The sequence below is a fragment of the Monodelphis domestica genome, chromosome 3 (genome assembly GCF_027887165.1).
Source record: "Monodelphis domestica isolate mMonDom1 chromosome 3, mMonDom1.pri, whole genome shotgun sequence".
In the NCBI taxonomy this organism is placed as follows: Eukaryota; Metazoa; Chordata; class Mammalia; order Didelphimorphia; family Didelphidae; genus Monodelphis; species Monodelphis domestica.
In genome coordinates, this window is record NC_077229.1 from 490,500,759 (window position 1) to 490,514,835 (window position 14,077).

A 14,077-nucleotide genomic window follows, 5' to 3' on the forward strand; every position below is an offset into this window, starting at 1 on the left:
TTGAACTGTAGACAAATTTTACATTTTTGACAAACTCTTATGGTATATCAGGATATTCCTTGTGCAGTCCAAAATCATCTCACTGAATCAATCACGGCTTGGGTTCCTCAGTGTCATTGTGCATGTATTGCATTGCACACATAATAAAATAACGTTCTAGGCAGAATGGGCTTGCCTAGTTGTGAAAACCATATACTCTTATTTGTTTTTCCCCTAAGTTCTTTATCCATGATTGAATTTCCTGTTCATTGTAGGCATTAGTTATATTGTCCTGTTCAACTACTGAGAAATTCAATACATGTAGAGGTCCTTCTCTAGCTCCAAATTTTGCTGTAATGTCAGCTCTATGCTTTCCTAAGGACTCATGATCATTAGCTCCTGTGTGTGATCTACAGTGGATTATTACCACTTCGATGGGCAGCTGTATGGCCTCAAGAAGTTGCATTATTACTTGGCATATGGGATCTCTTTGTCTACACATGTCAAAAATCCTCTATGTTTCCAAATTTCTGCTGTGGTTTGAATTACTGAGAATGTGTACTGAGAATGTTCCAACACAGTGGCAGAAAGTCCTGTTTCAGTGGCAGAACATGTTTCAGTTTCCTTTCCACTCTTGTATAGAGAGAAACTCCCCTTCATTTGTCAAATCTGGTGCATTCTACATGCCCAGCATCTCTTAGATCTCCAGCCCATTGATATGACTCCCAGGGAAATCAGGCCCTTCATGAGCTCTCGCTTAGAAAATAGCATTAATTTTTTTTTCCATTAGTTAATCCCTCACCTTCTGTTGGTTCTAAGACAGAAGAGCAACAAGGGCTGTGCAACTGGGGATACTATGTACAGAGGGTCACACAGCTAGGAAGGGTCTGAGGCTCCTCCTACACTTTTGTTCTCTCAGGGCAGGACAGCTATCCGAGACCTCCCTTCTCTGATCCTTCCATTGTGAGCATGCCCGACCTGGAAGTTATTTTCTGTATGCTGTAAATGTTTTTGCATCCCTGTGTAAGCCCTACTGAGGTGCGGGTTCCTTGTGGTCAGAGGCTATTTGGTGTGGCCATGGCATCCTCAAGACACTCCAGTCCCCAAAGGGCTTTTCCCTTTGCAATGTCATCATTTTACACATGCTTCTCGGGTGAATGTCATTGAAGGGCTACAAACCCTGCTGCCTCCCTTTTCTCATAGTGCTTTGCTTCTAATATGTAGCTCTCAGCATCATGTTTAAGCAATTTGGTTAGAAGTCAACTGAAAAGGACATTTAAAGATAATGGATGTTTGGTGACTTTTGTCTTCCCCAGGTACGCTAGCAGGCTCATGTCCATCAAAAGAGAAGCCTCATCTCAAGGACAAGATAACCTGAGCCGGGATGAAATCCAAAATCTCATTGATATCTTTTATGTGGAAATTCAAGAAGAAAAAGCAAGTGAGTACAGACAGTTTGGTTTTGCAAAATGGTTGAGAATGTTGGTATTCCCGAAAGGTTTGACTTTTACCCAATGGTTTACTCCATTTTAATTCTAAGACTTTTAATTCTAGTCCTTTTGTCAGGGAAATTGTTCTAATATTTATTACATGATTTTTGTCTTAGTAAATGGAAAGAAAATGATATAAGTATTGTTTTCACACCAGAATAGAAGTAAGGGCTAGGCAAGTGGAGTTAAATGACTTTCACAAGGTCACTCAGTTAGCAAAACATGTGAGGCCAGATCTGAATCCAGACCTTCCTAACTCCATGTTCAATACTCTTATCCTCAACCTCCAACACCCCTCTAGGTGATTTCTAAAGGTGCCTTTTGCAATGTAATGAATATAACCTAACACCCTCTTGACTGTAGAGCTCTGAACATCATTACAAGAACTGATGTTGATAGAAATGGAAAGGATGTGGGATGTTGGACTAAACATTTTGTCAGCCAAGGAAACTATCCATTCATCAGAGAATATCTGATGTGTGGCTCAGTGTCTAAATTGCTAAATCCATAGTGAGGGAGGTTTAAGTTCAAGTCCTGTCTCAGATACTTAGTCCATAAATCACCCTGGGCCAAGGATTTAGCCTCTGCCTGAGTTTCCTCCAACCCATATGGAGGAAATAATAGCACCTACCTCTCAGGCTTGTGGTAAGTATCAAAGGAGATGATATTTATGAAGCTCGGAGCAGCTCAGTGCCTGTTACCTAGTGCAGAATTCATCCTTGTTCCCTTGTGCTGAGTACGTTGCTGATACTTTCTTAGTTTGCTTTGAGGATCAAAATGGATAAAAATCAGGAATCTGGATTTCTCTTCCCAGATACACCACTAAGGCTTTTGGGGATATTGGGGAAATGATTTGTTCTCTATGGACCTCAATTTCTTAATCAGTATCCTGAGAATTTTGAAGGATTTGAGCTCTCAGGTCCTCTGTGGGATTTTTGAAGATTTATTTTCTTATATTTGGTGCTGCCAGCTCGCATCCTAGTTATCGGCCCTGCCCTGGGTCCCATCTTTGATTTTTCAGCAGCGACTCATCTTAATTTCTCTAAAGTCACACACATTGTGTGGCATCCTTTTCCTCTTTCTTTTTTTATACTTTTGACATTGTTTTCTTGGTGGACATCTGTGTCAGTCAATTTTTAAGACTTGTTGGATTTCTCATGCTTTGAAATGTCCCAATCCCTCTAGGAATAATATCTGTGATCTTATCAACTGTTGTTGCTCCAAGACTTTTTGCCAACTTTTGATGGGCAGGAAGCCTGAAACTCCAACTTTATCTTTTAATCAAGGATCATTTGTCTATAATATGGTCCAGAAATTGTAATGATTCTTGTAAATGGTGATTTGTGAGGCCAGGTCTCCCACTAAGAATAGTGATCTTTAACCCCAGTCCCTGAGAGATTCAAGGGGAAACACCACCAAGTAAATAAAGTGTGATTCTGACTGCCATCTGACTGCCTCCTTGTCCTCCAGGGCTTGCTGCTGTCGATGAGATCAATGCTGTGATTCGAGAAGGTCATCCCAGTAACACCGTGATGGCACTCATGAAACCTGAGGCCCAGCTCCCGACCGTCCATCCCTTTGCTGCTGTTCTGTATCAGGATGAACTGTTCAACCTTCAGAAACAGAGCTCTTTGGTAAGTCCAGGACATCCCTGGCTGCATGAGTGTCTCAGAGTGTGGAGTATTGGTTTGGAAGAGCAGAATCATCTTGAAAATAAGATTTTGCTCTAAGATCTTTTTGTGTGATCTCATAATGGTAAGAAAATTCATAAGTCATTCAAGCCATTCATAGATTTTACTTACAGTTCTCTTAATGTAAAAATTCCCTAGAAAGCATAGGTACTATATTGTCTGGACTCCCATGACAGGTGTTCCTATAGATAGATCATTGGACCAGGAGTCATGCAGGAGAGGTTCCGGTGTATCCTCTGACCCTGGTCAAGGCTCTTAACCCCAATGGCCTAGCCCTTACTATCTTCCTGCCTTGGAATCTCTACCTAACACTGATTGTGCTAAGAAGGAAAGGGTATTTTGTTGAAACTTTAAGGCCAAACGATTTGACAGAATAAGCAAAGAAGGAGTTCTACCAAATTCCTTTTATGACACAAATATGGTACTGATTCCAAAGTCAGGCAGGTCAAAAACAGAGAAAAAAACTACAAACCAATCTCCTTAATGAATAAAGATGCAAAGACCTTAAGTAGGATACTAACAAAAAGACTTCAGCAAGTGATCACGAGGGTTATTCACTATGAACAGGTAGGATTCATACCAGGAATGCAAGGATGTTTCAATATTAGGAAAACCATCCACATAACTGACCATATTAACAAGAAAAAGGACAAAAATCACATGATTATCTCAATAGATGCAGAAAAAGCCTTGGACAAAATACAACACCAATTCCTTTGAAAACAATAGAAAATTTAGGAATAAAAGGGCCTTTCCTGAAAATAATAAAGAGTATATATCTAAAAACATCAGCAAACATCATCTGCAATGAGGATAAACTAGAAGCTTTCCCAATAAGATCAGGAGTGGAACAAGGATGCCCATTATCACCTCTATTTTTTAAACATTGTATTAGAAACACTAGCAGTAGCAATTAGAGAAGAAAAAGAAATTGAAGATATTAAAATTGGCAATGAGGAGACCAAGCTATCACTCTTTCCAGATAATATGATGGTCTATATAAAGAGTCCTAGAGAATCAACCAAAAAGGTAGTTGAAATGACTTTAGCAAAGTTGCAGGATACAAAATGAACCCGCTTAAGTCATCAGCATTTCTATATATCTCCAACAAATCTCTGCAGCAAGAATTAGAAAGAGAAATTCCATCTAAAATCACCCTAGATAATATAAAATATTTAGGAATCTATCTGCTGAGACAAACATATAAGAACTATATGAACACAACTACCAAACACTCTCCACACAACTAAAACTAGATCTAGACAGTTGGAAAACTATTGACTGCTCATGGGTAGGATGAGCTAACATTATAAAAATGACAATCCTACCCAAATTCATTTCCTTATTTAGTGCTATACCCATTAAACTACCAAAAAACTTTTTCACTGAGCTAGAAAAAAAGTAACAAAGTACATTTGGAAGAACAAAAGATGACGAATAACTAGGGAAATCATGAAAAAAAATTTGTAAGGAAGGTGGCCTTGCAGTCCCAGATCTCAAACTATACTATAAAGCAGTGGTCATAAAAACAATTTGGTACTAGCTAAGAGACAGAAAGGAGGATCACTGGAATTGACTTGGGGTAAGTGACCTCAGCAAGACAGTCTATGATAAGCACAAAGATCCCAGCTTTTGGGACCAAAATCCACTATTTGATAAAAACTGCTGGGAAAATTGGAAGATAGTGTGGGAGAGATTAGGTTTGGATTACTATCTCACACCCTACACCAAGATAAACTCAGAATGGGTGAATGACTTGAACATAAAGAAGAAAACTATAAGTATATTAGGTGAATACAAAATAGTATACATGTCAGACCTTTGGCAAGGGAAAGATTTTAAAACCAAGCAAGACTTAGAAAGAGTCACAAAATGTAAAATCAATAATTTTGATTATATCAAATTAAAAAGGTTTTGTACAAACAAAACTAATGCACCCAAAATTAAAAGGGAAGCAACAGACTTCCGGTCAAGATGGCGGCTTAGAGAAAGCTAAAGTTCAGATCTCCGGAAAACCCTTCCCGACTGATCTTAAACTATAAGCTCCTAAGGCGCCGAAATTCAAAACGATCAACAGCACAGGCCCTGGGAATCCTCTTCCTGGACCTGGACCTGGATCAAAAGGTACGGCCCCCCTCAAAAGCCAGAACCCGAGATTACGCGGACCTAAGGGGTAGGAGCGCAGAGTCCAAGGCTCCGGGAAGCCTCAGCCCCACCCCGCTCAGAGAGCAGGTTTGTCTGAAACAACAGCAACCCTCAGGGCCTTCTATCCAAGTCCCAGTGAAAGTCACTACCCTAGAAGCTCCCCCCGCAGAGAGCAGGGTCGTCTGAAACAGGAACCCTCAGGGCGGGCAAGACAGTCTCAGGGGCTAGATCCTGCTATCCAAGTCTCAGTGAAAGTCACTGCCCTAGGAGCTCCGGGAAGCTGCGGCTCCTTCCTCCACAGAGAGCAGGGTCCTCTGAAACAACAGCAACCCTCAGGGCCTACAAAACAGCCTCACTGCCAGCTATTCTGAAGGCAACTTCTGGAAACAACCCGACCCAGTCCAGTCGAGGGGGCACCTTAGCAGCAGGGAAGCAGATAGAGCTGGGGGAGAGTGTGGCCCTCTGGTCCGACCCTTCCACTCCAGTTCCAGTGAGGCATACTCAATTTAACCCAGGGAAAGCTCATAGAACCGACAATCTGCCCAGGACTAAAGCCTCTGAACACCAGACAGAGATAAGAAAACCTAATCCTCCACATTCAGAGATGGCAAACTCCACAGAAGCACAGAAGCCCCAAAATCCCAAGAAAAATAAGAAGAAAGGGGCGACTTTGGACACATTCTATGGAGCCAAAATACAAAATACAGAGGAGATAGAAGACGATACGTAAGAAAATGCTCCAAAACCTTCCAAAGGAAATGGAAACTCTCCACAAACCCATGAAGAATTTGAATCAGAAATGACCAAAAAGATGGAAGCCTTCTGGGAGGAAAAGTGGGAAATAATGCTAAAGAAATTCACGCATCTACAAAACCGGTGTGACCAAACTGAAAAGGAAAACCAGGCTTTAAAGGCCAGAATCAGGCAGCTGGAAGACAACGATCGTGTAAAAGAGCAAGAATTAATAAAGCAAAGCCAAAATAATAAGAAATTAGAAGAGAACATAAAATATCTCACCAACAAGGTGACAGATCTGGAAAATAGAGGGAGAAGAGATAATTTAAGAATAATTGGACTTCCAGAAAAGCCAGAAATAAACACCAAACTCGACATCGTGATACAAGATATAATCAAAGATAATTGCCCAGAGATTCTAGAACAAGGGGGCAATACAGCCACTGACAGAGCTCACAGAACACCTTCTACACTAAACCCCCAAAAGACAACTCCCAGGAATGTAATTGCCAAATTCCAAAGCTATCAAACAAAAGAAAAAATCCTACAGGAAGCCAGAAAAAGACAATTTAGATATAAAGGAATGCCAATCAGGGTCACAGAAGGCCTTGCAAGTTCTACTCTGAATGATCGTAAGGCATGGAACATGATCTTCAGAAAGACAAGAGAGCTGGGTCTTCAACCAAGAATCAGCTACCCAGCAAAACTGACTATATACTTCCAAGGGAAAGTATGGGCATTCAACAAAATAGAAGACTTCCAACTATTTGCAAAGAAAAGACCAGAGCTCTGTGGAAAGTTTGATACCGAAAAACAAAGAGCAAGGAATACCTGAAAAGGTAAATATTAAGGACAGGGGGAAAATGTTATCTTCTTCTTTTACTCAAACTCTCTTCTATAAGGACTACATTTATATCACTCTATGTATACTAACATGTGGGGAAAATGTAATGTATAAATAGGTGGTAAAGAAAGACCAAATAGAATAATCTTTCTCACACAAAGATTCACATGGGAAGGGGAGGGGAAGAAAACTCCTATAAGAAGGAGAGGAAGAGAGGGTTATTTACTTAAACCTTAATCTCACGGAAATCAACTCTGAGAGGGAAAAACATCCAGATCCATTGGGATCTTGAATTCTATCTTACCCAACAAGGGTAGGGAGAAGGGAAAACCAAGGGGGGGAGGGGGAAAGGGAAAACAAAAAGGGAGGGAAATAGACGGGTGAGGGGGAGGGAACAAAAAGGGAGGGACTAAAAAGGGAAACATCAAGGGAGGGGACAAGGGGGACTGATTCAAAGTAAATCACTGGACTAAAAGGTAGAGCCGAAGAAGAAAAGGTTAGAATTAGGGAAGGATATCAAAATGCCAGGGAGTCCACAAATGACAATCATAACTTTGAACGTGAATGGGATGAACTCACCCATAAAATGTAGACGAATAGCAGAATGGATTAGAATCCAAAACTCTACCATATGTTGTCTTCAAGAAACACACATGAGGCGGGTTGACACCCACAAGGTCAGAATTAAAGGATGGAGTAAGACCTTCTGGGCCTCAACTGACAGAAAGAAGGCAGGAGTGGTAATCATGATATCTGATAAAGCCAAAGTAAAAATAGACCTGATCAAAAGGGATAGGGAAGGAAATTATATTTTGTTAAAAGGGACTTTAGACAATGAGGAAATATCATTAATCAACATGTATGCACCAAATAATATAGCACCCAAATTTCTAATGGAGAAACTAGGAGAACTGAAGGAAGAAATAGACAGTAAAACCATATTAGTGGGAGACTTAAACCAACCATTATCAAATTTAAGAAAGAGGTAAAAGAAGTGAATGAAATCTTAGAAAAATTAGAATTAATAGACATATGGAGAAAAATAAATAGGGATAAAAAGGAATACACCTTCTTCTCAGCACCACATGGCACCAGTCACAGAAACATAGCACACAAATGCAGAAAAGCAGAAATAATGAATGCAGCCTTCTCAGATCACAAGGCAATAAAAATAATGATTAGTAATGGTACATGGAAAACCAAATCTAAAACCAATTGGAAGATAAACAATATGATACTCCAAAACCATTTAGTTAAAGAAGAAATCATAGAAACAATTAATAATTTCATCGAGGAAAATGACAATGGCGAGACATCCTTTCAAACCTTTTGGGATGCAGTCAAAGCGGTAATCAGAAGTAAATTCATATCCCTGAATGCTTTAAAACCAAGCAAGACATAGAAAGAATCACAAAATGTAAAATAAATAATTTTGACTACATCAAACTAAAAAGCTTTTGTACAAACAAAACCAATGTAACTAAAATCAGAAGGGAAACAACAAATTGGGAAAAAATCTTCATAGAAACTTCTGACAAAGGTTTAATTACTCATATTTATAATGAGCTAAATAAATTGTACAAAAAATCAAGCCATTCTCTAATTGATAAATGGGCAAGGGACATGGATAGGCAGTTCTCAGATAAAGGAATCAAAACTATTAACAAGCACATGAAGAAGTGTTCTAAATCTCTTATAATCAGAGAGATGCAAATAAAAACAACTCTGAGGTATCACCTCACACCTAGCAGATTGGCTAACATAACAGCAAAGGAAAGTAATGAATGCTGGAGGGGATGTGGCAAAGTAGGGACATTAATTCATTGCTGGTGGAGTTGTGAACTGATCCAACCATTCTGGAGGGCAATTTGGAACTATGCCCAAAGGGCGACAAAAGAATATCTACCCTTTGACCCAGCCATAGCACTGCTGGGTCTGTACCCCAAAGAGATAATGGACAAAAAGACTTGTACAAAAATATTCATAGCTGCACTCTTTGTGGTGGCCAAAAACTGGAAAACGAGGGAATGCCCATCAATTGGGGAATGGCTGAGCAAATTGTGGTATATGTTGGTGATGGAATACTATTGTGCTAAAAGGAATAATAAAGTGGAGGAGTTCCATGGAGACTGGAACAACCTCCAGGAAGTGATGCAGAGTGAGAGGAGCAGAACCAGGAGAACATTGTACACAGAGACTAATACACTGTGGTATAATCGAACGTAATGGACTTCTCCATTAGTGGTGGTGTAATGTCCCTGAACAATTTGCAGGGATCTAGGAGAAAAAAACACTATTCATAAGCAAAGGATAAACTATGGGAGTGGAAACACTGAGGAAAAACTGAATACCCCTGTTGAGGGGACATGACAGAGGAGAGACTCTAAATGAACACTCTAATGCAAATATTATCAACAAAGCAATGGGTTCAAATCAAGAAAACATGTAATGCCCAGTGGATTTACGCGTCGGCTATGGGGGTTGTGGGGGGAGGAAAAGAAAATGATCTATGTCTTTAATGAATAATGCTTGGAAATGATCAAATAAAATATATTAAAAAAATAAAAATAAAAGGGAAGCAACAAATTGGGAAACATTCTTCATAACAAAAACCTCTGACAGGTTGAATTACACAAATTTATAAAGGGCTAAATCTATTGTACAAAAAATCAAGTCATTCTCCAATTGGTAAATGGGCAAGGGACATGAATAGGCAATGTTCAGTTAAAGAAATCAAAACTATTAATGAGCATATGAAAAAGTGTTCTAAATCTCTTATAATCAGAGGGATTCAAATCAAAACAACTCTGAGGTATCACCTCACACCTAGCAGATTGGTTAACATGACAACAATGGAAAGTTGTGAATGCTCGAGGGGATGTGGCAAAGTCTGGATATTAATGCTTTGCTTGTGGAGTTGTGAATTGATCCAACCATTCTGGAGGGTAATTTGGAACTATGACCAAAGGACGCTAAAAGATTGTCTGCCCTTTGACCCAGCCAGAGCACTGCTGAGTTTGTACCCAAAGAGATAATGAGGAAAAAGACTTGTAAAAAATATTCATAGCTGCACTCTTTGAGGTGGCAAAAAATTGGAAAATGAAGGGATGTCCTTGAATTGGGGACTGGCTGAAAAAATTGTGGTATATTTTGGTAATGGAATAGTATTATGCTCAAAGGAATAATAAACTGGAGGAATTCCATGGAGACTGGAACAACCTCCAGGAAGTGATGCAGAGTGAGAGGAGCAGAACCAGGAGAACATTGTACACAGAGATCGTTACACTGTGGTACAATCGAATGTACTGGACTTCTCCATTACTGGAAATGCAGTGCTCCAGAACAACTTGGAGGGATCTACGAGAAAGAACACTATCCACATTCAGAGGAAAAACTATGGGAGTAGAAGCACAGAAGAAAATAACTGCTTGTTTCTGTGTTACATTATCCCATGTGGCCCTGATAATCAGCTTGTAGAATTATCAGCTATTGGTATAATCATGGACTACACTGATATTCCTTGTTATCCATCCTTTTTCTTCTCGGCCTCCACTGTTATTCCTATTCATTTCATTTTCACATGTGTTCACCATGGCACCATTGGCAGAAAAGTGTTTAATGAAGGTTTTTCATTTTTCTTTTTTGTAGTTTTTTTTAGTGATACTTTGTGTAATGGTGTGAAAATTCTTCTCATTTTAGTATGTTTCTCTATAGAACTATCTGACTGTTGAGGAACTGGCCATGACAGTAGAAATGGTGTCAGGTGTTGCTTTGCTTAACCGGGCGTTGGAAACCGAGGATCTTGTGTCCATACAGAATCATCTCCAAAATCCCTCATTAGGCTTCAATAACCTGGATGAAGAATACTTGCAATGGTAAGGGATCCTTCATTCCATTCAGCTCTTTTTAAATAGTAAATGTGAGATTTGGATATCATTGGCTCCAGGGACTTGAAAACCCAAGGATGCAGTCCTTCCTTTTTAAATGTTTTGTTTCCTCATCTTACATATTGTAAATGGTCATGAAGTGCTAAGAATTCTTATGTAGGTGGTCTTCCCCTTATTTCCTTTTTTGAAAAGGTGGACTTATTTCCATTCAACTGTGTGTGATGTAAGGGAAGCTGCCACTATAACATATACATTTCAAATCCTTTCATGTAAAGTAGATTCCTTGGGCTTTCATTCAAATAAGGGATTTGTCAGGTACACTTGTACAGGGAAAAACTCCCTTTCAGTTGTCAAATCTTCTGCATTCTACATTGACAGCCTCTGTTAGATCCATCCATATGACTTGCAGGGAAATCCAGTCCTTCTTCAGCTCTCACTTAGAGAATAGCATTAATTTTTTTACTTTTTTTCATTTGTTAAATCCTCTCCTTCTGTGGGTTCTAAGGCAAAGAACAACAAGGGCTTGGCAACTGGGGGCTATGATTTACAGAGGCTCACACAGCTACAAGGGTCTGAGGTTCATCCTACACTTTTGTTCTGTCAGTGCAGGACAGCTACTCGAGACCTCCCTTCCCTTAGCCTTCCCTTTGTGGCCCCCACTTGGAAGTCATTTTCTGTGTGCTGTAAATATCTGTCCATCCCTGTGTAAGTCCTACGGAGGTGCGGATTCCTGGTGGTCAGAGGCTATTTGGTGTGGCCATGGCGTCCTCTAGACACTCGAGTCCCCACAGGACTTTTCCCTTTGCAACGTCATCGTTTTACACATGCTTCTCGGGTGAATGTCACGGAAGGGCTACAAACCCTGCTGCCTGCCTGTTCTCCTACTCTTCCCATAGGTCGCTCTCCCAGTATCTGTCATGTTTCGTCCAACTGAAAGGGACATTTAAAGATAATGGATGTTTGGTGACTTTTGTCTTCCCCAGGTACGCTAGCAGGCTCATGTCCATCAAAAGAGAAGCCTCATCTCAAGGACAAGATAACCTGAGGCGGGATGAAATCCAGAATCACATTGATATCGTTTATGTGGAAATTAAAGAAGAAAAAGCAAGTAAGTGCACTCAGTTTGGTTATACAAAATTGTTGAAAATGTTGGTATTCCAGAAAGTTTGACTTTTCCCCAATGGTTTACTTTATTTTAATAATAGGATTTTTAATTCAAGCCCTTTTGTCAGGGAAATTGTTCTAATATTTATTACATGATTTTTGTTTTAGTAAATTGAAAGAAAATGATACTAGTATGATTTTCCATAACAGAAGAGAGGTAAGGGCTAGGCAAGTGGAGTTAAATGACTTTCACAAAGTCACTTAGTTAGAAAAATATTTGAGGCCAAATCTGAACCCAAATTCCCAACTCCACTTTCAACACTCTTATCCACAGCCACCAATTTCCCCTCTAGATGATTCCTAAAGTTGCATTTTACAAGGCAAGGAATATAACATAACACTATCTGGACTGTAGAGCTCTGATCATCATTATGAGCAATGATGGTGTTAGAAATGTAAAGAATTTGGGATATTGTACTAAATATTTCATCAGCCAAGAAAACATTCTCAATTTATCAGAAAATATCTGATGTGTGGCTCTGTGTCTAAAGTGCTAAATTCATAGTGATGGAAGTTTGAGATATCAAGTCTTGTCTCATATATTGACTCGATATATGATGTTGGGCCGATAATTTAGACTCTGCCTGAGTTTCCTCCACTGCATATGGGGGAAATAATAATACCTACCTCTCTGGGATGTTACAAGGATCAAAGGAGAAGATATCTATGAAGAACTTAGTAGCAAAGTGTCTGTCACCTATTAGGTTCAGAATTCATCCTTGTTCTCTTTCCCTAAGTAAATTGCTGAAACTTTCTGTGAGGATCAAAATGTATAAAAATCAGGAGTCTGGATTTCTCATCCCAGATATGCCACTATGGCTTCTGGGACTATTAGAAAAATTATTTGTTCCATAGACCTCAATTATTTCTTAATCAGTATCATGAGGATTTTGCAGGAGATGAGCTTTGAAGTTCCCTGTGGAATTTTTCAAGGTTTATTTTCTTATATTTACCACCCCCACCTATCCTAATTATTATCCCTGCCCAGAGATCTTCTTTGACTTCAGCAGTGACTCATCTTAATTTCTCTAAAGTCACACACATTGTATGGCATCCTTTTCATCTTTTTGTCTTATATTTTTCACATTATTTTCTTGGCAGATTTCCATGTCAGTCAATTTTTAAGGATTGTTGTATTTCTCATACTTTGAAATGACCTAAACTTTCTAGCAATAATATCTGTGTCATTGTCAACTGTAGCTGCTCCAAAATTTTCTTGACTCATTTTGATGGGCAGGAAGGTTGAGACTTCATCTTCATCTTTTCATCAAGGATGATTCATCTCTGATATACCCTAGGAGCTGTAGTGATTGGTATAAATTGTGATTGACTAGGCTGGTGCTGCCCGGAAGACTAGTGATCTTTAACCCCCAATCCCTGAGCGATTCAAGGGGAAACACCAGCAAGTACATAAAGTGTGATTCTGACTGCCATCTGACTGCCTCCTTGTCCTCCAGGGCTCGCTGCTGTCGATGAGATCAATGCTGTGATTCGGGAAGGTCATCCCAGTAACACCGTGATGGCACTCATGAAACCTGAGGCCCAGCTCCCGACCGTCCATCCCTTTGCTGCTGTTCTGTATCAGGATGAACTGTTCAACCTTCAGGAACAGAGCTCTTTGGTAAGTGCAGGAGGTCTGTGGCTGCATGAGTGACTCGGAGGCTGGAGCATTGCTTGGGAAGGGCAGAATCCACTTGAAAATGAGGTGTTGCTCTGAGATCATGGCAGAAGGGGAAGAAAGCTGCTGGGACTTTGCGGCCATCCATAGGATCTAGTTGCCCTTCACTTAAAGTAGTGATTCCCCAGAAAGCATAGGCACTGCATCGTCCGGACTGCCATGACGGCTGGTCCCGTGGAGGGAGCATTGGACCGGGGGTCCTGCAGACTTCGGTTCCCGTGTGGCCTGGTTGCCTTTGGTAGCTGGCTGATCGCGAGCTTCACACCAATGGCCTAGCCCTTACTTACCCCTTTTCTGCCTTGGAAGCTCTCCTGAGCATTGATTCCAAGACAGAAGGGAAGGGATTGACCAAACAGACTGAGATGGAACAGTCAGTGAGGCAAGCCGGAGGAACACCGGCCCGGGGCGATACCCTGAAACGTTAGGGCCCTGTGACCTTACTGAAGGTCCCGAAGCCCCGTCGC

At 40.3% G+C, this 14,077-nt stretch overlaps 1 protein-coding gene across 1 annotated transcript in view; it reads left to right on the forward strand.

Moving 5' to 3' along the window:
- Positions 1–13,604, forward strand: part of LOC130458130 (uncharacterized) — a 71,389-nt gene extending 57,785 nt beyond the window's left edge. Inside the window, exons 22-26 of the mRNA XM_056821111.1 lie at positions 1,296–1,420; positions 2,940–3,103; positions 10,599–10,759; positions 11,755–11,879; positions 13,393–13,604. Of these exons, the coding sequence (XP_056677089.1) occupies positions 1,296–1,420; positions 2,940–3,103; positions 10,599–10,759; positions 11,755–11,879; positions 13,393–13,589 (772 nt within the window). The 3' untranslated portion in view covers positions 13,590–13,604. The remainder of the gene's footprint in view (positions 1–1,295; positions 1,421–2,939; positions 3,104–10,598; positions 10,760–11,754; positions 11,880–13,392) is intronic.
- Positions 13,605–14,077: the final 473 nt, after the last annotated feature.